Source organism: Phalangium opilio, unplaced genomic scaffold (assembly GCF_054372755.1).
Source record: "Phalangium opilio isolate 3A_F unplaced genomic scaffold, DU_Popi_V2 ptg000079l_1, whole genome shotgun sequence".
Classification (NCBI taxonomy): domain Eukaryota; kingdom Metazoa; phylum Arthropoda; class Arachnida; order Opiliones; family Phalangiidae; genus Phalangium; species Phalangium opilio.
In genome coordinates this window covers 10,551,879-10,574,584 of record NW_028324187.1, presented here as the reverse complement: position 1 = coordinate 10,574,584, position 22,706 = coordinate 10,551,879, and the positions used below count along the sequence as shown (strand labels likewise).

Sequence of the window (22,706 nt, the reverse complement as noted above, 5' to 3'; positions counted from 1 at the left end):
AGGACATCCCCCTATCTCTAGTAGAAAAAGAGTTATAGGCCTCCAAAGTAGAGCTTTAATAAAAGTCAAGTTTTTGATTCAACCATAAATAATTTTTTATTATTTAAATACAATTTCGTTCGTCTTATCACAGTATTTTTATAATTCATTGAAAAAACACAAAAACGTTCTTTAAAACTTTAATTTAAATAGACCAAATTATTTGTTAAGGCAATACAGCGCGATTCGGGCCTTGGTCGGAAGAATGGCGGCGGTAATTAAACTTCAATAATTTTGACTTGATGTTCCTTATCGCGCGTCACTTCGGGCAAGCCATCGTGGGCGCCCAAAGCTCGCATATTCGTCACGGAGTTACCGTACTCCGTGGCGTACAGATACACGTCCAAAGTGCGCTCGGTGCACTTGGCGATGAATCGAATGAAAGGCCTAATATCTCCTTCGTTGGCCATTTGCAAAAAATCGTAATACAAACTGCGATCTTGTTTGCGAATAATGACGGGCGGGTAACCGGCTCGCATTAAGATCAAGTTCATTAGCAGACGAGCCGTGCGTCCGTTTCCGTCCACAAAGGGGTGAATGTTGACCAGTTTGTAATGCGCGATGGCCGCGAATTTGACGGGGTGCAGTTGGAAGGCGGCTTCCGAATTGGTCCACTCGACAAAATCCTCCATTAAGCCTTGGACGTGGGAAGCCGGGGGCGGAGTGTGTTCGCCAACGTAAACCTGGGAAGTGCGAAAGCAACCCGCCTCCAAGGGATCGACGTGACCCAAAACGCGCTTGTGGATTTGTAAAATGTCCGAAACTAACAAACGACCCGATTTACTGACTAGGGTACTGTTGATGTACTTTAGGGCCGCCTCCAGACCTGCGCGCGCACGTTCGACAATTACCCCGTCATTAAGGACTGATACTCTAAGGGTAAACGGAATGGATAAAACGAACCGATAATTTCATTGTGCTCCATGATACTCTTTCCAGGTATGGCCATTCTCGTCTCGACAATCATTCTCGTTTCGGCTAAAGTCATGGTGTTCCCCTCGATGGCCACCGTGTGGTGAATGTGTTGGAAGTAAGCCTCCTTCTTAACCCTTTTCAAGGACGCGTCGTTCTCGGGGATCTTCAAAAGACACACAAGGGAATGAGAGGAGCGCGGGATGGACGGTGGTAGGCCGGGTCAGTGCCCACCACCACCGTCCACCGCGGGCTGTTCCGAAAATGGACGGTGGTAGGACGTTGGGGCCAGAGCCCACAACCTACCACCGTCCACCGCGTCCTGTTCCGAAAATGGACGGTGGTAGGGCGGCCCAGAGCCCACTACCACCGTCAACCATCCATTTTTGGAACACTGTAAGCTAAACGTTAGAAAGCGGGCGTACCTGGATTAAATAATCCCGTTTTTTGTCAATCCTCGATAAGTGTTTATCGTCCAGGTCTTCGACGACGGGTAAAGTTCGTTCCGTATTCTGCAAGGCTCGGCTATGCGAGGGGGAGAGCACCAAGGCCCTGGTGTAAAACCTATTGGCGTTGATGATATCTTTATCGTGTTCTTCTATGAATTCGCCGTAATGATTTAAAACGTCCGGGTGATAGGGATTCAAAGCTAACGCGTGTTGAAATAATTTGACGGCTTTTTCGTGTTTACCGACGTGCTTCATTTGGACCGCCATTTGAAGGGAACGAGTCGCTTCTTGATCTAAACGATCGAATTAAACGTTTTCAGGGGATGGTACTTTAAAATCTAAGTAACGCCAAAGAATGAGCGGGTCAGCTAAAACTTTCGCGTGTACCGGCCAGCCAGCCAGCCAGCCATCCGAATGGAGTCAGACCAATACTTTTGCCGCTCTATAGAGCGCAAATGTAAAAACACGATTTTTCCGCGATAATATACGATTTTTAATTGGACATTAATTAGTTTAATTTTAGAAGCAATGACGATGAAAAACTGCCTGCATTTTTAATAGCGTTCATTGCCGAGACATTTACTTTGCTAGATTATTTTGCAGTTGCTAATTAAATCTTAGTTATAATTACAAGATGAGTATTTAAATATTTTTGACAAAATACGCAAGGACTAAGGTCAAGGTGTCAAAGTTCGTCATTTTTGGCTTAAAATTAAGAGGAATCTCAAAATATAGGGTACTTTATTGGAAAAACACTTCAAAATGATAGGATCTCTGCATGGTTTAGGTTAGGTTCAATGGTGGGGTCAGGTTGTAGTCTTCAAGGCAGATTTTGGTAATATTAAAAATGCTGTCTTACCATTTTGAGGCGGGATATCTTTGGAGGGAGGTCGTTGGAATGTTCCCTGGCCTTGGAACTCTTCAGTATCATCATCATAAACGCTTAAATCTTGAGGATCGGGTAAGAAATTGCGGCGTCTAACCGCTAAGACCACGTCATCCTCTCCGGATGACAAGTGTATACTGTTTGTTCTGGATCGAACCAGAGCTTTCTCGCCAATATCAGAAATGTTTGCCACAGCGGTTGAATTTTCATTTACACTTTGAACGCTCGCGTTTCTTTGCGAGTTCGCTTTTAAGGGTGACCATAAATAGTTCAAGGAAATGGAGAATAACGCCACTAAAAGACACGTCGCCACGAAGGAACAGCCAAATCCAAATAGCACTTTTGGTGATTTTACCATATCAAAGTCCATCATTGTAATGGTGTAAAAGAAATCACTAAATATATTAATGAAATTTGATATAAATGAGGTCATAATTGCCACGAACTTCTAATAATAATTAATAACGTGTCACGCGTGAAATGACGGGCCATATTTGACGTCACGCGAATGGTTTCAGTTTCAGGAGGAAACCTTTACCGCGATATATATTGTAAAGATGTTTCAATTAAATTATTAGGTCCTATATATTTAATATAGAGTGAACTGATAATTATTCGCGTTAAAATTATATTTATTTCCAGTTATTTCATTCGAAAACAATCTTAAAACTTATCTTTAACAGCGACTGCCCGGTTGTTGCGAAGACGAATGTAACGTCTGCGACTACGACGACCATAGCCCACTCGATCACGCGGATCACGACGTTACGCGAGCGTGGATCGAGTGGGCTATGTATAAACCAAATCAGCTTCCGGTATGCGCGCTCGTGGACCCATGGTTCTTCTTTCCAAGATGGCGGATTGTTTTTTTAGCAAACAGTAAAATAGAACGAGCAGACGACAGGGATTCGATATGACAGTTTCGGATTGTGTGCAAAAATCATCAGCGTTCGCGACGAAGTAACTTAGGGAGACGTTTAATTAAATTAAATTGATTTAAGTATCGTTATAATAATAAATTAAATTAATTAACCCATAATATAATCATGGATAAGAAACCATTGCAACATTTGCTATCGCTAAAAGGTAAACCTAAAGTAATCCCTAACACGAAGACCTATTTTCCGCTGACCCTTACTGGGGGTAGCAGCCTGTTAGAGAGGGTTAATTAATTTACGACTTTGATCTTAATTTAATAGTAATTAGATTAACAAGACCATCGATAGAGACTTTTCAACCTTTTCCATGCGATAAATATGATCTTCCATTTACCGCTTTTATGGAAGCTGAACAAAACTTCGGTAGTTTGGGTTGTTCAAATTCGATCAAGGAAGTTCAACCTTACAATTTTACTTCCGATTTGTTACTTTTACCTCAAAGTTTCGGGTAAATTTGGCCGCCGCTTAAAATTAAAGCGGATATAGTTTTTAATTACTTAAAATTAAAATTAAAATTAAAATTATACACGTGTAGGAACATATATTTGGGTGAAACGTTCTCTTGTTTTTTGAGTCTGCATAATGACAGTGATCAAATTGTCAAAGATATATCGTTTCAGGTTAGTTTGACATGACGCGACATGACAGGTTTAGCTTTAATTGCTTAGCTTTAATTACGTTTAAATTAGGCTGATTTGCACACGACAACTCAAGATATAATGTTAACCTCTCAAACTGACGGCACAAAAGTGGCTGAACTTTTGCCTGACCAAAATGTTGATGATGTTATTCATCACGAAGTCAAAGAAATTGGAAATCATTTGTAAGTTGCTATAAGTTTATTTATCCTACTTTTGCGCACCCAAGAGTTGCAAAAATATTAAGCCCCACCCCCTTCTACCTACTTGGAACGGCAAACGTTCCATTTTTACTTTTGCGCACCCAAGAGCTGCAAAAGTATTGGTGCGAACCTTATGGCTGGCTGGCTGGTTGGCAGCTGCACGCGAAAATATTTTTTTAATTAATGTTAGTCAAATTAATTCAAATAATTGTTTTAATCCCGCGTTTAGTTTGGTTTGTAAAGTTAGTTACACGATACAAAATGGCGAGCAAAAGAATTTCAGCAAGAATTTTAGATTTCAGGTATTTTAAACTGGAATTATTCCTAATTAATTAATTATAATTAAGTAAAAAATAATTCGTTATGTTTAGGTGTTGAAACCTTTAGACGTAAAAACAAAGTTCTATAATGCTGAGGTATTATTTACTTACAAATTTTTCTTAATTAATAAAAATCTATCTGGGGATAATTTCTTTATTTGATTGACTAATTTTCTTAATTTTTTGTAATTAACATTAATTGTTTATTTGGGGGAAATTCTTTCAATTTTCTTTTGCGTATTTTGGCATGACTTTTTTGCATGTTGGCTAAAAGGATTATCTCGTAAGTCTTTATAATTTCTTTGTTTTTCTTTATCCTTTCATTATTTAATTAATTTAACGATCCATAAATAATTTCTATAATAATTAAACGACCCCAGTTTAATTAAACGAATCGTCTTTATAGTCCGACGAAGTGTACTTAGAAGCCCAATTGCAAAACCTAATTTCCATTCCAATCTTCTTGGAGAAAGTTTCTTTGGAACCTTCTTCTCATTTTGTCGTTCACAGAGTCAACTCCGTCGGTAACGACGAAAAGTGCGTTAAACGCGGCAATTTTGTTTAATTGCAAGCGTTTATTAATTAATGCGTTTAATTATGACTTGTGTAGCGACAACCAATCGGTTTTTGGCTCAGTTAATTGCTTAAACTATTCGGATAGTCGTCAGTACTTGTTCTGTATGGTCCCGAAAGCGGAGGTTAAGCCGAATATTAAGGTTTTGAAGGGAGTAACTGGAATTGGCAAGTTGGATATCGTTTGGAGGACGAGTATGGGTGAACGCGGTCGACTTCAAACGTCTCAATTGGAGAGAATGGCGCCTGGATACGGAGATGTCCGACTGACTGTTGAAGAGATACCCAGCGTGGTCACTTTGGAGAAATCCTTTCATTTGAGCATTCGAGTACTCAATTCCTGGTACGTCTTCACTCCCTCTCTCTCTTTCTCTCTCTGTCTCTCTCGGAATTAGTAATCGTGGTCGATTTGGGTTAATTGCAGCGAGAGGAGCATGCAACTGGTTCTATTGTTTGATAGTCAACAAAGCGGTTGCGCCCTTTTATGGGAAGGCGTTTCGGGCCGACAATTGGGCAAGTTGGATCCTCAAAGTTCGTTGGAAATTAGTTTAAAGGCCACGCCCATTCGCTCTGGTTTACAGGTAAGTAACGCGCCCCGCCCCGCCCCCTTTGAACTCTGATTGATAGTTTTGTCAATTGGGTGGGTACTTGTTCAGAGTATTTCTGGATTGAGATTGAAAGACACTTTCCTTCAACGCACCTACGACTACGACGACATCGCGCAAATATTTGTTTCCAGCGAACCGCGAGTGTCAAAATAGGATTTGAGTTACGTGTAAATAAATTGAGAATGAGTGATAAGTTCACACTTTGTTTATTTAATCTACGAATGCAATTTTTACATCATTGGTTTATATAATTGGATTAATTAAACAACACTCTAGACCGCGCGGGACTTTAAACAATTCAAATCGGTTCTTATTTCGCACTTTCTTAAAAATAGTTGTTAGTTTTCGTCTCTAGGTGGCGGTGGTTGCGGATCAGTCGGGTTGGCGTCTCCTCCAGGAGTTTGAAGGTTCATCTGACGACGCAATTGGTCAACCAAATCGGGATTGGACGCTTGCATTTGGGCCGCTAATTGCTGGCCACTGAAGAGACGACAGTTTTAAAAACGACACTTTGAAAATGGAAAGAAGTATGAAGCGTTTTTCCAGGGACTTACGCTTGCAATAAGGCGTCCATGCCGCCAGGAGCTTGAGCCGGAGCCGCCGCCGTGCTTTGACTCATAGTGTTAGACATTAAACCAGAAATCCTTCAACAATAAGGAACGCTGCATTAGTAAGTCGGACCTAATTTGGGGCGGGGTCTTTTCAAATGGTTTAGAGGCGGGGTCTATCCAAATGACTTGGGGGCGGGTCGAGCGGAATGATTTGGAGGCGGGTCGAGCGGAATGATTTGGAGGCGGGTCGAGCGGTATGATTTGGAGGCGGGTCGAGCGGAATGATTTGGAGGCGGGTCGAGCGGAATAATTTGGAGGCGGGTCGAGCGGAATAATTTGGAGGCGGGTCGAGCGGAATAATTTGGAGGCGGGTCGAGCGGAATAATTTGGAGGCGGGTCGAGCGGAATAATTTGGAGGCGGGTCGAGCGGAATAATTTGGAGGCGGGTCGAGCGGAATAATTTGGAGGCGGGTCGAGCGGAATAATTTGGAGGCGGGTCGAGCGGAATAATTTGGAGGCGGGTCGAGCGGAATAATTTGGAGGCGGGTCGAGCGGAATAATTTGGAGGCGGGTCGAGCGGAATGATTTGGAGGCGGGTCGAGCGGAATGATTTGGAGGCGGGGTCTACAAAATGGGCAATTACAAAATAGGGTCGCGGCTTCATACTCCTTATAAAAGACCATGTTTTTGTCCTTTTTATACTTACATGTTTCTCATACTGGAGTCCTGCATTAATTGGGTTGCCTGAAATTCGTGTTTATTCATTTAAAACTGGTCTTACAAAGGCTTAACTAAAGGTACTATTCTAAGTCGAGAAAATTGAGTCTTTTACCATATTTACAAGTGCTGGATTGGAAAATAAGGAATTGAAATCCATAGCTCCTCCCCCTCCTGGTCGCGGAGGCATTCCTTGCCCAAATGCATCTGCACCCTAAAACGCGCCACCACATTTTAACCAATTGTCGTCTCGCGCTCTGAAGGGGGGAGGGGGCGGGGCGGGGAATTTGAATGAATGAAACTTACGCGCGTTTGTTCAACTAGTTTTTCTTCAGCGACTTTTAAATTATTGATGTAAGACTCGTTAGTAGGGTCTAATCTGAGTGCTTGTTCGTAGCAATCTTTGGCCCTTTTTTGATCACCCAAACTGGCGTAGGCTAAACCCATTCTACCAAAGGCTTTACTATAAGTCGGGTCGATAGTAACGGCCGCTTCGCAATCGGCAATTGCCGATCTGTGATCGTTCAATTTGCTGTAGGCGGCCGCGCGATTGCAATGATAGATGGCGTTGTTTTTGTCCAGTTCAATCGCCTTGGAATAACACGCTATCGCTTCCTGCAGCTTCTCCAATTTCATCAGATTATTACCTAATTATACATCGCGACGTTATTATTTAATTGTAATTGGTTCGGATCAGTTCAGTTCAGTTTTAACCTTGATTTTTGAGAGCTTCAGCCTGTTCCTGAATTTCTTTGGAAGGTTGTTGCTGCTGGCAACTTTCATCCTAAAGTTAATTAATACAGCTCGATTGTCACTAACTTTAATTCGTTTAAACGGACGGTTAGGGTAATTAATCTCAATTACTTACAGTGACAAAATTATAGTTTCTAGTTGCATTGCTAAAAATTTCTAAAAGTTGAGGTTCGTCAACTGGCATTGAAGCGTTAAGGCTGACGGAATACGCGGTTTCCAGGCACTGAATGGCGACTAATACGGGCCAAATGTTAGTCATTTTTAGGCCTTAACGCTTTAAACCATGGATAAAGAATGCGGAGTGTGAGCGTGAAATTTGTTTCCATGACGCTATAGGATAGGCAACTCCCTATCTCAAACACGACAGCTGCTTATTCTGTATATACTCTGTTACAACATCGGTTGTCAGCATGCGTAAAGCTAGGTCTCTACGTAATCTAGCTTTGTACGTGCTGACAAGAGACTAAAAACTTCAAATACCCGCGAGTTTTTTAGCAGCTCGAGTGCATGCACGGACCTCTAGGCCTTAGTTTACTTTCAAATACGTGTAGTAGGCTGTCGTGTTCGAGATAGGGAGTTGCCTATCCTATAGCGTCGTGGAGACAAATTTCACGCTCACACTCCGCATTCTTTATCCATGGTTTAAACTAGCCCCGTCTTTTTACCTTCTAAGCTCTCTTTGGCATCGGCTGTTAAATTATCCTGTTGCAACTGACTGCCTAAAAACCTGACAATCGCTAGTACTAATCTTTTAGTAACATCGGACATTTTGTATAAATGGTCTACAATGAAAATTTGCCTATTTAATTTTAATTTAAGCACTGAAATGTGTCTCGTTTCTATTGGATCACCGAAATAACAAGTTTAACTTCATTAATTAACCTATCTAAGCCTTTTTTTTTAAAATATTACGTATTCACTTACCTGGAAAAATTTAAACACCTTAACTTAACTTCAGATATAATATCGCCTTCAATTACTCGGGATTTAATGTTAATTTTCCCTTGGGATTTAATGAAGATTAAAAATTACCCATGAATCATCACTACCGTAAGCTTTAGCCGAACCGGACTGCCAGTCTGTCTTTGGATTGGCTACAGTCTGTCACCATGGAGTAGTATTACAGGAGGTTACATTTAATACCATTTAAAGGTCCGATTCATTCTCTCTCCAGTAAAACTACTCCATGTAAATGAATCAACCTTTTATTTCGCCTCCAGGGTAGGAGAGAAGGTTTTTGCTCCTTGCTGATAGACTGTTCCGTCCTTCCTTCGGATCGATGAGAAGTAATGAGAAGCACAGGACATTGTCGCAGTTTTAGGTTCTTTTAGGTAATAGGAAGCCTTAAACATTAGGCTTAGTTTCGATGTTACAATAATCAAAAATTAACCTTCATACTCTTTATTCGGTGGCTAATTTGCGTTCAATTCCGCGCCATTTTTAGGGTAACTATTGGTTATAAGCCGTGTACAGTTTCGCGACTGAAAACTTGAACTGACTCACTTTGAAGATGTCTTAAGCCTTGGCTTCGCGCACACAACAAAACTGTTCTCTGACCTTACGCTATGACTCCGAAAGAACGGTTTTAAACTATAATTCGAATTAAAGTACTTAAATAAGTAATTAGGAAATTACGGCCGAGTCTATTCAATCATTTACAATAGACGAAAACTATTAAAAAGGTATGTGGAAACGTTTATTTTACCGTCGTTTGTGGGCTTGTGGCCGTAGGTAACGGTAACACTAACCAGTTCAGAACTTTCCATTGAAGAAATGGCCTGACCAAGGCTTAGGAAATTTTCTGCACAGCAGCACAGCCTTAGTGTTACTGCTATTACTTAGGGGCTCAACCCGCCCCTGTTAAAATCACGGGGTTGCCGGTATTGTTCGTTAATTTTGCGTATGATTGAATGGATTTTACTAAAATCGTCGCGTTTTCAAGCAGTTTTAACGCGTAACATTTGATTTTAAAGTTTATTAGTGTCGGAATGGTTTACGAGTAACTCTAACGATAGGACAGTTGGGTGGTGGTAATTTTAATTAATTTACAATTTCGAAGTTATTTGTTTTGCATTGAAATTGTTGTTTAGACAAATCTCTCGGTTATTTTTGAATAGTTTGTGTAAGTTTAACATTGAAAACTGAGTTAAAACGTGTTTTGAAATTGTGGAGTAAGATACTATATACAGGGTTCATACAAAACTTGGAAAACTCGGGGGAATAAATAGTTGACAAAAAAACGGGGGAATGTATGAGTTTTAGGCCTAGGCTTAGTAAAATTCAGGCATATAGGGGGATGTCCTTTGAGTAAGTTATAGTGCAATTTGTCCCCCATCTAACCATACTAAAAACGTAGGGCTACGACAAACAGGGGCCGAGTAATTAAGCAAAACGGAAACAATCAAACCCCTCCATAGGAATTGCATTAGACTATACTTTGCAGGCTCGTAACGCTGGTTCAACTAGAGATACGGGGATGTCCTTTGAGTATGTTATAGCCCAATTTGCCCCCCATCTAACCATACTAAAAACATTGAGCTACGACAAATAGGGGCCGAGTAATTAAGGGAAATGTTCGTCAGCTTTGGTATCGTCTCACTTATTGTTATTATGTTACTTATGATTTCTACACTAAACTTTGGAGGCTCATAACTCTTGTTCTACTAGAGCTACGGGGATCTCCTTTGGATATGTTATAGTCCTCTATTCCCCCTATACAAGGATACTTTAAACTTGAGGCTACCTCAATATCTTCATCAGCTCATTTTTTGTCTCACTTATTGTTATTGGGTTACTTTCTGATTTTTAGAAATAAACTTTGGAGGCCTATAACTCTGGTTCTATTAGAGATACGGGGATCTCCTTTGAGTATGTTATAGTCCAATTTGTCCCCCATCCAACCATTCTAAACACTTAGGGCTACGACAAACAGGGGCCGAGAAATTAAGCAAAATGTTCGTCAACTCATTTTTTGTCTCACTTATTTTTATTGGGTTACTTATGATTTTAACACTGAACTTTGGAGGCTCATAACTCTTGTTCTATTGGAGCTACGGGGATCTCCTTTGGATATGTTATAGTCCTCTATGCCCCCCATACAAGGATACTTTAAACTTGAGGCTACCTCAATATCTTCGTCAACTCATTTTTTGTCACACTTATTGCTATTGGGTTACTTTTGATTTTAACGCTGAACTTTGGAGGCTCATAACTCTGGTTCTACTAGAGATACGGGGATGTCCTTTGAGTATGTTATAGTCCAATTTGTCCCCCATCCAACCATACTAAGAACATAGGGCTACGACGAACAGGGACCGAGTAATTAAGCAAAACGTGAACTAGCAACCCCCTCCATAGGAATAGCATTAGACTATACTTTGGAGGCTCGTAACTCTGTTTCTACCAGAGATAGGGGGATGTGATACTGAAAACTTGGGACTAAGACAAACAGGGGCCGCGTAATTAAGTAAAACGTAAACAACATACCTTGAAAAGACTTCGTTTTGTTTGTAGTCTTTCCGTAGCTTTGCGAGAACTCGGCTATTTTTATTGAGTGCAAAGAACCGACTGAAAAATCCGTACATGCATTTTTAATTTTAAATAAGACTGATTTTGCTTCCGGGACGATTTTATTAGACCTTGGTTTCTGGTGTAAGGGGCGGGGGCAGGAGCGCCGTTTTCGGCTCCTTACATTTCGAGAGTCTTAGAGAAAGTGAATTTTTCTCGCTGCATGCTATGGATTTAATCCCTACCTGGAAGTAACGCAGGGGGACACGAATGGCACCACTTAAGTTAAGATAGCATCTCTCTTCTCCGCTATCTTGGCGCCAGACACGCCTTACAACCCCTTTTGCGGGAACGGGTGCATTGTTGTCACCCCACATGTCACCCCACACGAGGTCTCTTTTTGACCATTTCCCCCCAGGAAGGAATGCCCTAAAGCATACTGGGTTTTGCTTTGGAAAGTGTGCGAAATTATATTTTTAGTTTCTTATTGGTAGAAGAAGATAAACTGAAGTTTTAAAGGTTAGAGATGCTAAGATATTTAGCAAACCCCCCTCTTTGGAGGCCTATAACTCTGGTTCTATAAGAGATACGGGGATGTCCTTTGAGTATGTTATAGACCAATTCGTCCCCATCTAACCATACTAAACACTTAGGGCTACGAGAAACAGAGGCCGAGTAATTAAGGAAAATGTTCAAAAACATGCCATAGGAATAGCTTCACACCCAACTTTGGAGCCTCATAACTCATGTTTTACTAGAGATACGAGGATCTCCTTTGAGTATGTTATAGTCCAATTTGTCCCCCATCTAACCATTCTAAAAACGTAGGGCTACGACAAGCAGAGGCCAAGTAATTAAGCAAAACGTAAACAATCAAACTCCTCCATAGGAATTGCATTAGACTATACTTTGCAGGCTCGTAACTCTGGTTTTACTAGAGATACGGGCATGGCCTTTGAGTATGTTATAGTCCAATTTGTCCCCCATCCAACCATACTAAAACCTTGGCGCTACGACAAACAGGGGCCGAGATATTAAGCAAAATGTTCGTCAACTTATGGTATCGTCTCACTTAATGTTATTATGTTACTTATGATTTTTGCACTGAACTTTGGAGGCTCATAACTCTTGTTCTAATAGAGATACGGGGATCTCCTTTGGATATGTTATAGTCCTCTTTGCTCCCCATACAAGGATACTTTAAACTTGAGGCTACCTCAATATCTGCGTCAACTCATTTTTTGTCTCACTTATTGTTATTGGGTTACTTTCTGATTTTTAGAAATAAACTTTGGAGGCTCGTAACTCTGGTTCTATTAGAGATACGGGGATGTCCTTTGAGTATGTTATAGTCCTATTTGTCCCCCATCTAACCATACTAAAAACTTAGGGCTACGACAAACAGGGGCCGAGTAATTAAGCAAAATGTTGAAAAACATACTCTCCATAGGATTAGCATTGCACTAAATTTTGGAGGCTCATAACTCTGGTTCTACTTACGTGGAAGTCCTTTAAGTATGTTATGGTCGTATTTGTCCCCTTTCCAACATACTTAGGGTCCAAGGAATTAAGCAAAATGTTTTTTAACATTCGCTCCACAGGATACTCCGTATAGGGGGGGGGGGACCTGGAAATATTAGGGAAATTGACTTTCCAAAAGTTGTATGAACCCTGTATCAGTGATGAAATTGTTGAAACAAGTTGGCAGTGTACTGTAGACCCGGCTTCGGTTGTTCCACGGTGAGACCAGACTCCCTGGTGGAGTGAATAGCCAGGGCTCCTTATATACCGATATATCAGTTTGATCCCGTCACTGGTCAACGCTTGACCCTATTATCTTAATATTTTCAGCAGCCGTTAGATATTTTTCACCGTGTATTTGCGGATCAACATGGCTTTAGTTGATCAAATTTTCAAACTCTCTCAAAATGGGACATTAGAATGGTACGACACGTTCTTAAGTGGAAAATAATAAGTTTCCCTAAGGCGGATCTCCTCTGTAACGAACAATCTAGTCAGTCATTAAACTTAAGAACTATGCGTAGTTTAGTATTAGGAATAAACGTTTAACTAAACGACTCGAAGAATGGCTAAAAAGTACGAACTGCCGCGTAGTTTTAACATAGCCGTTGTCGGTTTATCGGGGACCGAGAAAGAAAAGGGTGTGACGGGCGTGGGTAAATCGTGCCTATGCAATCGTTTCGTGCGTCCTTTAGCGGACGATTATCACGTCGATCATATCTCGGTTTTGAGTCAAACGGACTTTAGCGGACGCGTCGTCAATAACGATCATTTCCTGTACTGGGGCGAGGTGACGAAGACCTCGGACGAAGGCGCCGAGTTCGTCTTCCAAGTAATAGAACATACCGAGTTTATCGACGATTCTTCGTTTCAAACTTTCAAAAGCGGTAAACACGACCCGTACTACAAACGCGTCACCAACACCAAGTTGTGTTCCGCCGAGAAACTCATGTACATTTGCAAGAATCAACTCGGCATCGAAAAGGAGTACGAACAAAAACTGCTTCCCGATGGCAAGTTTAACGTGGACGGCTTCGTTTGTACCTTCGACGTTAGCGAAGTGCAAGGGCGTAGTATCGAAAAGCAAGTTGAATTCACCGTCTTACTTCTAAGTCATCTGCTCAAAACGAAGAAACCGGTTGTACTCGCCACGACCAAACACGAGGAAGCTCGCGACCTCTACGTCCGCGAAGCCGAGAAACTGCTAACCCGGAAGGAGATACGCGGAACCACCATCCCCTTAATAGAAACGTCGGCTCACGAGAACATTAACGTCGAGTTGGCCTTCGTGGCCGTCGCTCAGTTAATAGACCGCGCCAAAGGACGTTCCAAGATCGTTCCGTTTTACGATTCGGCTCGGGCTCGCAAGGAAGTGTTGGACGTGGCCACGGACGCTTACCAATCCTTAATTAGATCTCAAGTAACTGACTACCGCGCCGTCTGGAGCTCGGTCAATCTCAAGTTCAGTCAAAATCAGGACTTTTTGCATTATTGCGAGCAATTCGGGCAAGATGCCGCCAGGAATATGTTTAAAAGACACGTCAAGAAACTCAAGGAGGAGTACATCGGAAGGAAAATGCAAATGTACATTCGCGTCTTGCCCGAAGTCCTCGGAGAACTGCTACCCGATTTGGCTAGTATAGGAGATGGGTAAGTTTAAACTCGGGTAGGATAACGTCTTTGTCTTTAGGGGATTAACATGGCGAGGTGTACAATGTTTGCAGCGACTGGGCCAACGTTCGCGAACGACTAAAAGAACACCCGGACTTTCATCAGTATTTTTTGGAAAGTCCCGACGAACAACGTTGGCAAGAGAGCGACTTGGTGGACAGCAACGAAACGAGGATCCCTTACGATATCCTGGACACTCCGGAAGCGGAGGTTTGTTTCGAAGAGCACAGGGCCGCTTTGGACGCTGACGAACAGCGACAAGAACTACGTCAAGAATTCAAAGAGTTGTTGGAAGAAACGGGCTTGGTGACGCCCGGCAAGCTACTGTCGGAGGTGCGGGTCCTATTTTTGGGACGAGAATGTTGCGAAAGACTTTCGGAGCAAGATCTTAAGGAAATATATCAGGAGCATCAGCGGGAAATCACGGAACGGGCCAAACATAACTTCCAAGAGTTACTTTTGGAGCAAGCGTCGCTCTTTTACTATTTCGCTAGCATCGGGCCGGGAAACGTCCTAACGCAAGAAGACTTCAATAAGATCACGGAAGCTCTTCAAGAAGATTCTCGTTACAAAGCCCTCGATCGCCTGGGACAAGACAGAATGCTCATGATCCTTCAACATCTCGGTTTCGTTCACGGACCCATTAGGGAACACTGTCCGGCTAACCCTAATTGCATGGATACTGTCGTTGATAAAATCATCGCTCAAAAGGCTCACAGGTGTGTTGGCGTCTTTCACTCGTCCCTTAGATATGTAATACCACGGGCCCCTAAGGTACTATAGGAGATAGTAGTTGTAGTATGGATAACTAGGACGCTTTGTATTGGGAGGGTGTGTGTCTTTTGGCTTGGAGTAACTGCATTACACCATAGGCCCTCATCGTGGAGCAGAAATAGCCAATGGCTTTTGGAGACGGAGAATAATCAACTGAATCTCGTTCTTCTGGGTTCCGGTGGCTTGGCCGAGAGGTTAGCCAACGCCATCAAGACCCAATGTCTCGACAACACTTTCGAAGTTGAAAAGGTTCACTACACGCTGGATTTCCGGATTATCGACGGAGATGTTGGCCTTCCGCAAAATTCTTTTAGAACTACCAACTTTCGTCCTCATGGTGAGTTGGTGGCTCTCGGGGCTCAAAGTGGTCCATCCCAATGTACTTCGGTTCTGGAACACGGTGGTGGTGGTGGTATTAAGGAGGGGTTGTTGTCTTTTATTCGCCTCCAGGTTGTTTTTGCGTTTACGCGAACCCTCAAACGCTGGAGTACATTCGCGATAGTTTGGAGAAGACGTTACTTTCTAATTTGGAGCAGGAAGATCGGCTACCCTTTCACGGTCTTCCCATAGTCATCCTCTTCGCGGCTGACGCCACCATCAACGAAAAAGACTTGTTGTTTCTTCGGGAGGAAGGTCAAAACAGAGCCAAAAACTTGCAATGTCCTTTCATCGACGTCAGTAGCGCCTACGAGGACAATTCCGAAGAACAAACTGAAGCGCAACAACGCTTTGAATTCAACTCTCTCAATCAAGCCTTGCGTTCCTTGATCGAAAGCATTCAAGTGGGTCGCAGTTTCTCTCTTTTTATGACGCGTGTACTCTTAAGCCAATAACGGAATAGGCCGCGAGCGACCCGATCTCGATCTAGAAATGGAAGGCGGGGCTAAATGTTTCGGATGACGCGGGTTTGTCATTTCAGAGACGCGCCGGTTTACTTCAAATTTACCATCAATTACCGGACCACGCCATAAACCCGGATATTCGCATCCTGATGTGCATGTTATGCGGCGATCCGTATCAGGTCGAGCACGTTTTGGGTCCTTTATTGAGTCACCAGTGCTGTTTCGTGACGGCCCCCCATTCGGTGACGCTCGAAACGTATCTGGGAGAGTCGAAAAGGAGCGTCGAGGTGCGAGTCACCTCTTTCCACGGTGCCAATGCATTTCGGGACGAATTGGTCCACGGTTTTATCCTAGTCTATTCAACGAAAAGGAAAGCCTCCTTGGCGACACTAGGGTGAGTTAAGCGTAAGCACCCCCGCTCCCCCTCCCCCCCAGCCGCTTTAATGGTCTTTTTGTCGTCGTCCACGGCTCGAAGGAAAGTGGTCCAGTCCTAATGTTGTAGTCTTTGGGGGGGATTTCAGGGCCTTCTCCAACAATATTCCAAACATTCCGATACAAATTTTGGCTGTTAGCGAGACAGACAGTGCCAAGGACTTTTTTTCGAGCGAACTCTCTCATCAGCTCATCACCGAGGGAAATGCCGTCGCCGATAAACTACAGGCGCACTTCATGACCTCCACCGCTTCCATGCAGCAAAAAAGTAAGTTCTCTTTCTTTCAAACGCAAAACATTAGGGTCTATAGAGTGGTACTGAGAGGGGGAGGAGCTACGCGTACTCGTGACGTTAATATTGGTAGCCCGAGTTGACTTCCAATATGGTCGTAAGAGATAGGAGGGTATGACGTCAAGAGAAAGTTCGTGGTAGCGAGTGGGCTATTTGGAAAGGGCTATAAGAGACTTGGGGGAATTCTTGGAGAGTTATCGGAGTTAGGGGCCTCCGAAGTACTTAATAGATTAATTGTCCCGTAGCCGCTTTCTACACGCCATTTTTCAAGGAGGTTTGGGAGCGTAAGCCTCAAATCGAGAAAGCCTTCCACATGGAGGATTCCGATTATTCGGTGGACAGTCAACGGACCCCCGTTCCTCCTCCTGTCCCGTCGCGTCAAGAGTCTTACCACATTCGCAGCGGGTCCGTCGAAGACGGCGGCGACTCGGAAGGTCTCTACGAACAATTACCAACAGACTCTGGTAGGCAAGGAATACTACTTGATGACGGCAGTCAATCACCTCCCACTTCGCCCTACTTAGATGGGAGTACCGGCGCCCCCTTGAGTCCCAGCGACGACAGCGACCTGTACGCCAGCGTCTTTCACCCCGGGGAACAACAGATGCGAGAGAATGGAGGGGACCATCTCGTTAAACCCAGCAGAGTTAAGAATAGGCGCAGTTTACAAGCGGGTAAGTCCAATTCTTCCATTATTATTACCCCCAATCCATCCAGAATAGCTTAGTCAATCCAGGGTCGGTCTTTTGCCAAATGGATGGTAGTAGAAGCTAATTAGGCGCGGTGGGGCGGTTCCACGACGCCAAATCGACCGTCCCACTGTTCTACCAGCCTTTATTTTGTAACCACTAAGCCTTTTGCGTAAATGTATAGCGTATCTATCTCGGCTTATTTTGAGAAACGTAATTGGCGCCCAATTAAGGCTTGCGTTTTGTTCTTTCTCACTTGCCACTCGCGGCGGCGGCTGCTCCGTGCCTTTTAATCAACCAATCAATCAATCGATTCGTTTAGAACTTTATCGGCAAGCTTTTCCGAGTACGGAATCGCTGGATCGATCTTTGAGTATGAAAGGTTCTTTGGGGGGTGGTCGAGAACCGCCCCCTTTACCACCCGCGCGACAACATCATCACTTCACCCACGATCCTCGCGAAACTGACCCCCATTCCGGGGGAGGGATCGATTTGACCTTCCCACCGCCCATGTCCACCTTTTCTTCGGGTGGAAGTAGCGGCGGGACGGGTGGCGGTGGTGGTCCCAGCGGAGGTGGCTCGCCTCCACCTTCCTATCATCATAGGTAACGTAATCTTCTATAAGTACGCCCGCCCGCCTGCCTGCCTGCCTGCCTGGCGCCGCTCTGGCTGGGGTCAACGCCTTTGTGCTTGGCCAAATAGGTTGACCCCAGCCAGGACTGTCGCCATCTGCCCTAATCGGGCTTTAATGGTAGGCAGCGCGCGTACTTACGGTTGGTTACATTACGTTACTATAGTCAAATGCATTATTCACCGCGACTGTTACCGCATCCAATGACGAGCCATCACGCGGCGGCGGCTTCGTTGTACGCCACCAACCGTCGCCGACCTCCGACTAAAGGAGCCTCGACGGAAGGGTCGAGTTCGCATCATCAGAAAACGCTGGGTCCTTTTTCGTCGTCCCGTTTCGAGTTGAAGAAGTCCAACAGCTTGAAGAGTTCACCTGGCGGCAATATGCCGTCGGCGCCCTCGGCTCCCAGCTTAAGCGGAGCTGGCGTTTTCGCGCGAAATGATCTGGATGTTTCCGATAGCGTCACCGATGATGACGAGGAAGAAGATGACGACGATACGTTGTCATCGGGACTTAGCGGTGATTTTCAATTAACATAAAAACCATCCCCCCTTCCATTTATTTTTTTTACTTCCGTCTTGCGTGCGTCCTAGTATTGTCTAGTATAGATCCAGAGTTATTTTGGTTTTAGCGCACGCTCACTACTTTCTAAGCACCAACCACCAACACCCTGTTCTTATTTTTTTACGCTGGCAAGGCTTAGCTTAGTATTCCCCCCCCTCAATATTTTGAGTTATACGCGCCGAGCGAGCCGCCGCGTTCGCCACCTAGCGGATTTTAGAAGAACAAATTGGCGGGAAAATGACCGCGTCTTTAAATGAAGCCATAGGCTTCTTGTGTAGTTAGTTCGAGTTAGTTGTAGGAATTATTACTGAAATTTCCTAGAAAGGGTGAGATTTTAACAGTTTTCGAAATTCTAGAATTCATTGCGTTAAAATAAATGAATGGATTAACGCGCTTAAAGAGAAAAAGTAACTTTTTAGACTATCTTATCTAATCCCAGCACCCAAATTCCCAAATTAAATGTACAGGTACAGTACAGTTAACCTCAAAAATGTGTCTGTCTAGAAGCACTTGCTAGTTAATTTAATTAACTCAAAACATAAACATATTTATTTAATTCGAACACTTACATAGATGGTAATATCATAAACTTGCTTGGTTACAGAAGTTTCCCTTGTACACTCTCCAGTGACTACGGTATCTCTTTACATTAAAAATATATTCATTTTTTTATTAGATTTTAGACTATTCGAAGAGTAGAATCCCTAAATTAATTTTGTAAACCTTCTATTGCTAAAAATCCGACGTATTTTACAATTATAGCGCTCCCCATCTTTAAATTGCCAATCTACCATTCGCGAATTTCCCGCCAAGAGTTTTCAATTCAATCCGCTAGAGGCGCTGCTTGCTACTTTACCTCGCAATCCTCGGCGCGTATAGATTAGATGCGGGCGGGCTAAGCCTTTGCCGGAGTAATGGGCCTTATTCGACGTGGCTTGCGATTTCTCACGCTGGCAAGGCTTAGCTTAGTATTTCCCCTCAATATGTTATAGATTAGATGCGGGCGGGCTAAGCCTTTGCCAGAATAATGGGCCTTATTCGCGACGCGGCTTGGTTGTGTTCTTATTGAAAATAATGGCTAAGCCTTGGCCAGATGTTTCCTCTCTGACACGTAGGAGATTAACGCATGGTCCATTGAATACGGCATGTTTTATTATTTCATTAAGGCATTGCACGTAGCGATAAGCCTTGGCGATTTACGAAGTATTTATTTTATTTATTTAAACTGGCTCGAAGTTTAAATCCTCTTAGTTTTGGGTGTACATTCGTGATCTTACATTCGTGATCTTACCGTGTTTATATATAATTTTATTTAAGAAGTTGATTAAGTTGATTCCAGATTAGAGAGATTAGGGTATTTGATATTATCTCCATTTTTCTGTCTCTTTCTCCGAATCCTCTCTCTCTGTTTGTCTGTCTGTCTCTCTTTACTTATCTTGACCCAATGGGGGATCATTTAATACCCGGGCGGCGTCGTGGTGGTTGTGGTGGTTGCGGAGCGCAGGTTACGGAGCGTACCCGCCTCCTCCCGAGCCCGCCCCGCCAGACTTGCCACCCCCTCGCCTGAAGAAGGCTTCTTCCGTCGGCCAATCTCATCCCGCCGCTGGTCACCATGCGTCGCGTACCAGCTTGAACGAGGGTACAAATTATTCCTTTTCTATTCGAGTTTTTATTTCGTTTCGTTTTTCAACCACCAAGGATGATGATTTAGGGATGGGGATGGCTAGGAGGATGCGATATCTCAGAGAACCAGGCATGCGCGCTAACTGTGGAACGACTCGGGTTGGGTTTGGTGAGGAATAGTCGGACTCGGTTGTAATTGGTTCGTCTGTAGCCATTATAATAAACCTTATGGTCCCTCTCGCCACCGGAAGTTAGGCTTAGCTCGGGATTCATGGGGGTTGATTAATGAGTAACGGGGGAAGAAATTCGTCTGTCGTCTGCTGCAAAGGGCACCGGAAGTTAGTCTTAGCTCGGGATTCACGGGGGGGGGGGTGAGTATTGAGTAACGGGGGAACAAATTCGTCTGTTGTCTGCTGCAAAAGCCAAAAATATGTACTGTAGCGGACGACAGACCAATTTCTTCCCGGGGTTACTCACCCCCCCCCACCCCACCATGAATCCCGAGCTAAGCCTAACTTCCGGTGGCGAAAGGGACCATAAGGTGGATAATCAATGCGTGCGTCCGACTATTCCTTCCCCATTTTTGGCGTCCCACCCGACCTGAGCTGTTCCACAGTTAGCGCGCATGCCTATTTCTCGCAGATATCGCATCCTTATCCCATCCCCAACCCCATCATCCTTGATTCAACTCTTTCTCTATATCTCTCTATCTCTTTCTCTTCATTTTTCACTGTTTCCTTAAAGACCAAACTTATTAGTCCATTCAGTTCGAATTTTTTGTCAAACAAAGAGTAACGAAACCCTACGTTTATTTTTACTCCTCCTACGTTGAGAATTGAATTTGTTTTATCAGGTTTTTTTTGAGTTTATTGGTGTAATTATTTGAACCAATACTTGCACAGTTATTTCCGTTAATGCACTCTTTGTGGTGCCGGACGTGTCCTCTCTCTCATGTGTTTTTTGATTTATCTCTCTCTTTTTTTCGAAGCTGGAAAGCTCTTGTTTTAGTGTATTTTAACGCGTTGGTGTCTTTTTTCTTTCGTTTGTCCTCGGTGGTATCAGGTTGGGCGGAGAATAGGATTTTTGAACGCGATTATCATACCAGGACGGAGGAATGGTTAGATAACGAGGTCTATCACACGTACCATTCCGAAAGACAGAAAACCGCGCCACCGACGCGACCCAAACCCAATAATAAACCCAAGGTACGTATATGTCTCTCGACTCTCCGCGTCGATAGCCTTCGACCCCCCCCCCCCCACCGTTAACAGGGTTCATACAAACCTGGGAAACCTCAGGGAAATAAATAGTTGACAGAAACCTCAGGGAAAATTCGAATTTTTAGTAGAATTCAGGGAAATTTGCGTCATACCCCGCTCCATAGGATTAACATTACATTATACTTTGGAGGCTCATAACTCTTGTTCTATTAGAGCTACGGGGATGTTCTTTGGATATGTTATAGTACTCTTTGCTCCCCATACAAGGATACTTTAAACTTGAGGCTACCTCAATATCTTCGAAAACTAATTTTTTGTCACACTTATTGTTATTGGGTTACTTTTGATTTTTAGAAATAAACTTTGGAGGCTCATAACTCTGGTTCTACTAGAGATACGGGGATGTCCTTTGAGTATGTTATAGTCCAATTTGTCCCCCATCCAACCATACTATAAACTTAGGGCTACGACAAACAGGGGCCAAGATATTAAGGAAAATGTGCATAAACATCCCCTCCATAGGAATAGCGTTACACTATACTTTGGAGGCTCATAATTCTGGTTATATTAGAGATACGGGGATGTCCTTTGAGTATGGTATAGTCCAATTTGCCCTCCCCCTTCCTTGGTTAACATTTGCTCCATAGGATTCTCCATATATACGGGGAAAAACCTCAGGGAAACTCAGGGAAGTATATGGGGAAAAACCTCATGGAAATCTCAGGGAAATTTGTTTTCCAAAAATTGTATGAACCCCGTAAGTTAAGTCCCGGAGTTCCCAACCAACAAAGTTGTTTGTCGTTTTGTTTCGTTAGCCGGGTAAACTGAATCTTAAGCAGTTTGAGAACTTGACGGACGCCATCAACAGACTGAGTACGAACAACGGCGGGGGTTCGCGTCAAGGAAAGCATTCTCATCAAGTGGGGGCCACCTTGGCTAAGATGACGGGTCTGTCGAACGCCCCCTTGGCCACGCCTGAAAGTATCGACTTGGGAACGGATTACGCGCGCGTCAAAGACGCCGTTCAAGTTTACGGCGCCAATCCCGGTGATTATTCCTACTCTTTAGTTCACAATGCCTTATCGCAAGACAGCAAACCGCACAGGGTTCGATCTCTAGCCAGAAGACCGGGGAACCGCGAAGCCTTCGATAAAGGTAAGAGCCATCACTCCACTGTGTCTCTTTGTACTTTGTTCATTATAATGAAAAGTGGGATACTCGGGATCATTTAGTGACGTAATTCCTTCAGTTCAAACGCGACAACCTTACAGTAATTAATTTACATGTATAATGGTGTCTCTTTAGCTGGGGAATTGTTTATGGGCTATTTCAAATGGTCAAGGGATATAAACG

The 22,706-nt window shown here is 43.5% G+C and overlaps 4 protein-coding genes across 16 annotated transcripts in view; 2 read left to right on the top strand and 2 right to left on the bottom strand.

Moving 5' to 3' along the window:
• Positions 1–70: 70 nt before the first annotated feature.
• Fic (FIC domain protein adenylyltransferase) lies at positions 71–3,001 on the bottom strand. Its single transcript, XM_089846609.1, has 4 exons — positions 2,260–3,001; positions 1,377–1,693; positions 943–1,117; positions 71–865 (listed from the first exon to the last, which is right to left on the bottom strand). Exons 1-4 carry the CDS (start codon positions 2,717–2,719, stop codon positions 258–260), a joined length of 1,560 nt encoding a protein of 519 aa, XP_089702735.1. The 5' UTR covers positions 2,720–3,001; the 3' UTR covers positions 71–257.
• Positions 3,002–3,185: 184 nt separating this feature from the next.
• Positions 3,186–5,764, top strand: LOC149654905 (trafficking protein particle complex subunit 13). Its single transcript, XM_089846612.1, has 10 exons — positions 3,186–3,372; positions 3,486–3,672; positions 3,760–3,844; positions 3,914–4,047; positions 4,295–4,367; positions 4,437–4,481; positions 4,792–4,922; positions 4,996–5,301; positions 5,383–5,539; positions 5,615–5,764. Exons 1-10 carry the CDS (start codon positions 3,333–3,335, stop codon positions 5,717–5,719), a joined length of 1,263 nt encoding a protein of 420 aa, XP_089702738.1. The 5' UTR covers positions 3,186–3,332; the 3' UTR covers positions 5,720–5,764.
• LOC149654904 (small glutamine-rich tetratricopeptide repeat-containing protein beta-like) lies at positions 5,756–11,334 on the bottom strand. 5 transcript variants are annotated; one of them, XM_089846613.1, is made up of 9 exons: positions 11,074–11,321; positions 8,253–8,386; positions 7,703–7,821; positions 7,549–7,618; positions 7,141–7,481; positions 6,950–7,048; positions 6,824–6,861; positions 6,121–6,210; positions 5,756–6,046 (listed from the first exon to the last, which is right to left on the bottom strand). In XM_089846613.1, the coding sequence occupies exons 1-9, from the start codon at positions 11,169–11,171 to the stop codon at positions 5,905–5,907; spliced, it is 1,131 nt and encodes a 376-aa protein (XP_089702739.1). In that variant the 5' UTR covers positions 11,172–11,321; the 3' UTR covers positions 5,756–5,904. The 5 variants fall into 5 exon arrangements, with proteins under 5 accessions (XP_089702739.1, XP_089702743.1, XP_089702742.1 ...); XM_089846617.1 differs by having other exon boundaries at positions 8,253–8,369; positions 11,074–11,314; XM_089846616.1 differs by lacking the exon at positions 11,074–11,321 and adding an exon at positions 8,512–8,827.
• Positions 8,838–22,706, top strand: part of RhoGAPp190 (Rho GTPase-activating protein 190) — a 26,262-nt gene continuing 12,393 nt past the window's right edge. The window contains exons 1-14 of one of the 9 annotated variants that reach the window (XM_089846594.1): positions 8,839–9,269; positions 12,946–14,265; positions 14,340–15,005; positions 15,159–15,397; positions 15,511–15,842; positions 15,980–16,296; positions 16,424–16,602; positions 16,872–17,090; positions 17,151–17,300; positions 17,638–17,920; positions 18,113–18,465; positions 20,015–20,149; positions 21,196–21,338; positions 22,169–22,508. In XM_089846594.1, coding sequence (XP_089702720.1) covers positions 13,181–14,265; positions 14,340–15,005; positions 15,159–15,397; positions 15,511–15,842; positions 15,980–16,296; positions 16,424–16,602; positions 16,872–17,090; positions 17,151–17,300; positions 17,638–17,920; positions 18,113–18,465; positions 20,015–20,149; positions 21,196–21,338; positions 22,169–22,508 — 4,441 coding nt within the window. In that variant the 5' untranslated portion in view covers positions 8,839–9,269; positions 12,946–13,180. Of the gene's footprint in view, positions 9,270–12,945; positions 14,266–14,339; positions 15,006–15,158; positions 15,398–15,510; positions 15,843–15,979; positions 16,297–16,423; positions 16,603–16,871; positions 17,301–17,637; positions 17,921–18,112; positions 18,466–20,014; positions 20,150–21,195; positions 21,339–22,168; positions 22,509–22,706 lie in introns of all 9 variants that reach the window. The other 8 variants (XR_016370752.1, XM_089846591.1, XM_089846593.1 and 5 more) reach the window with 8 other exon arrangements.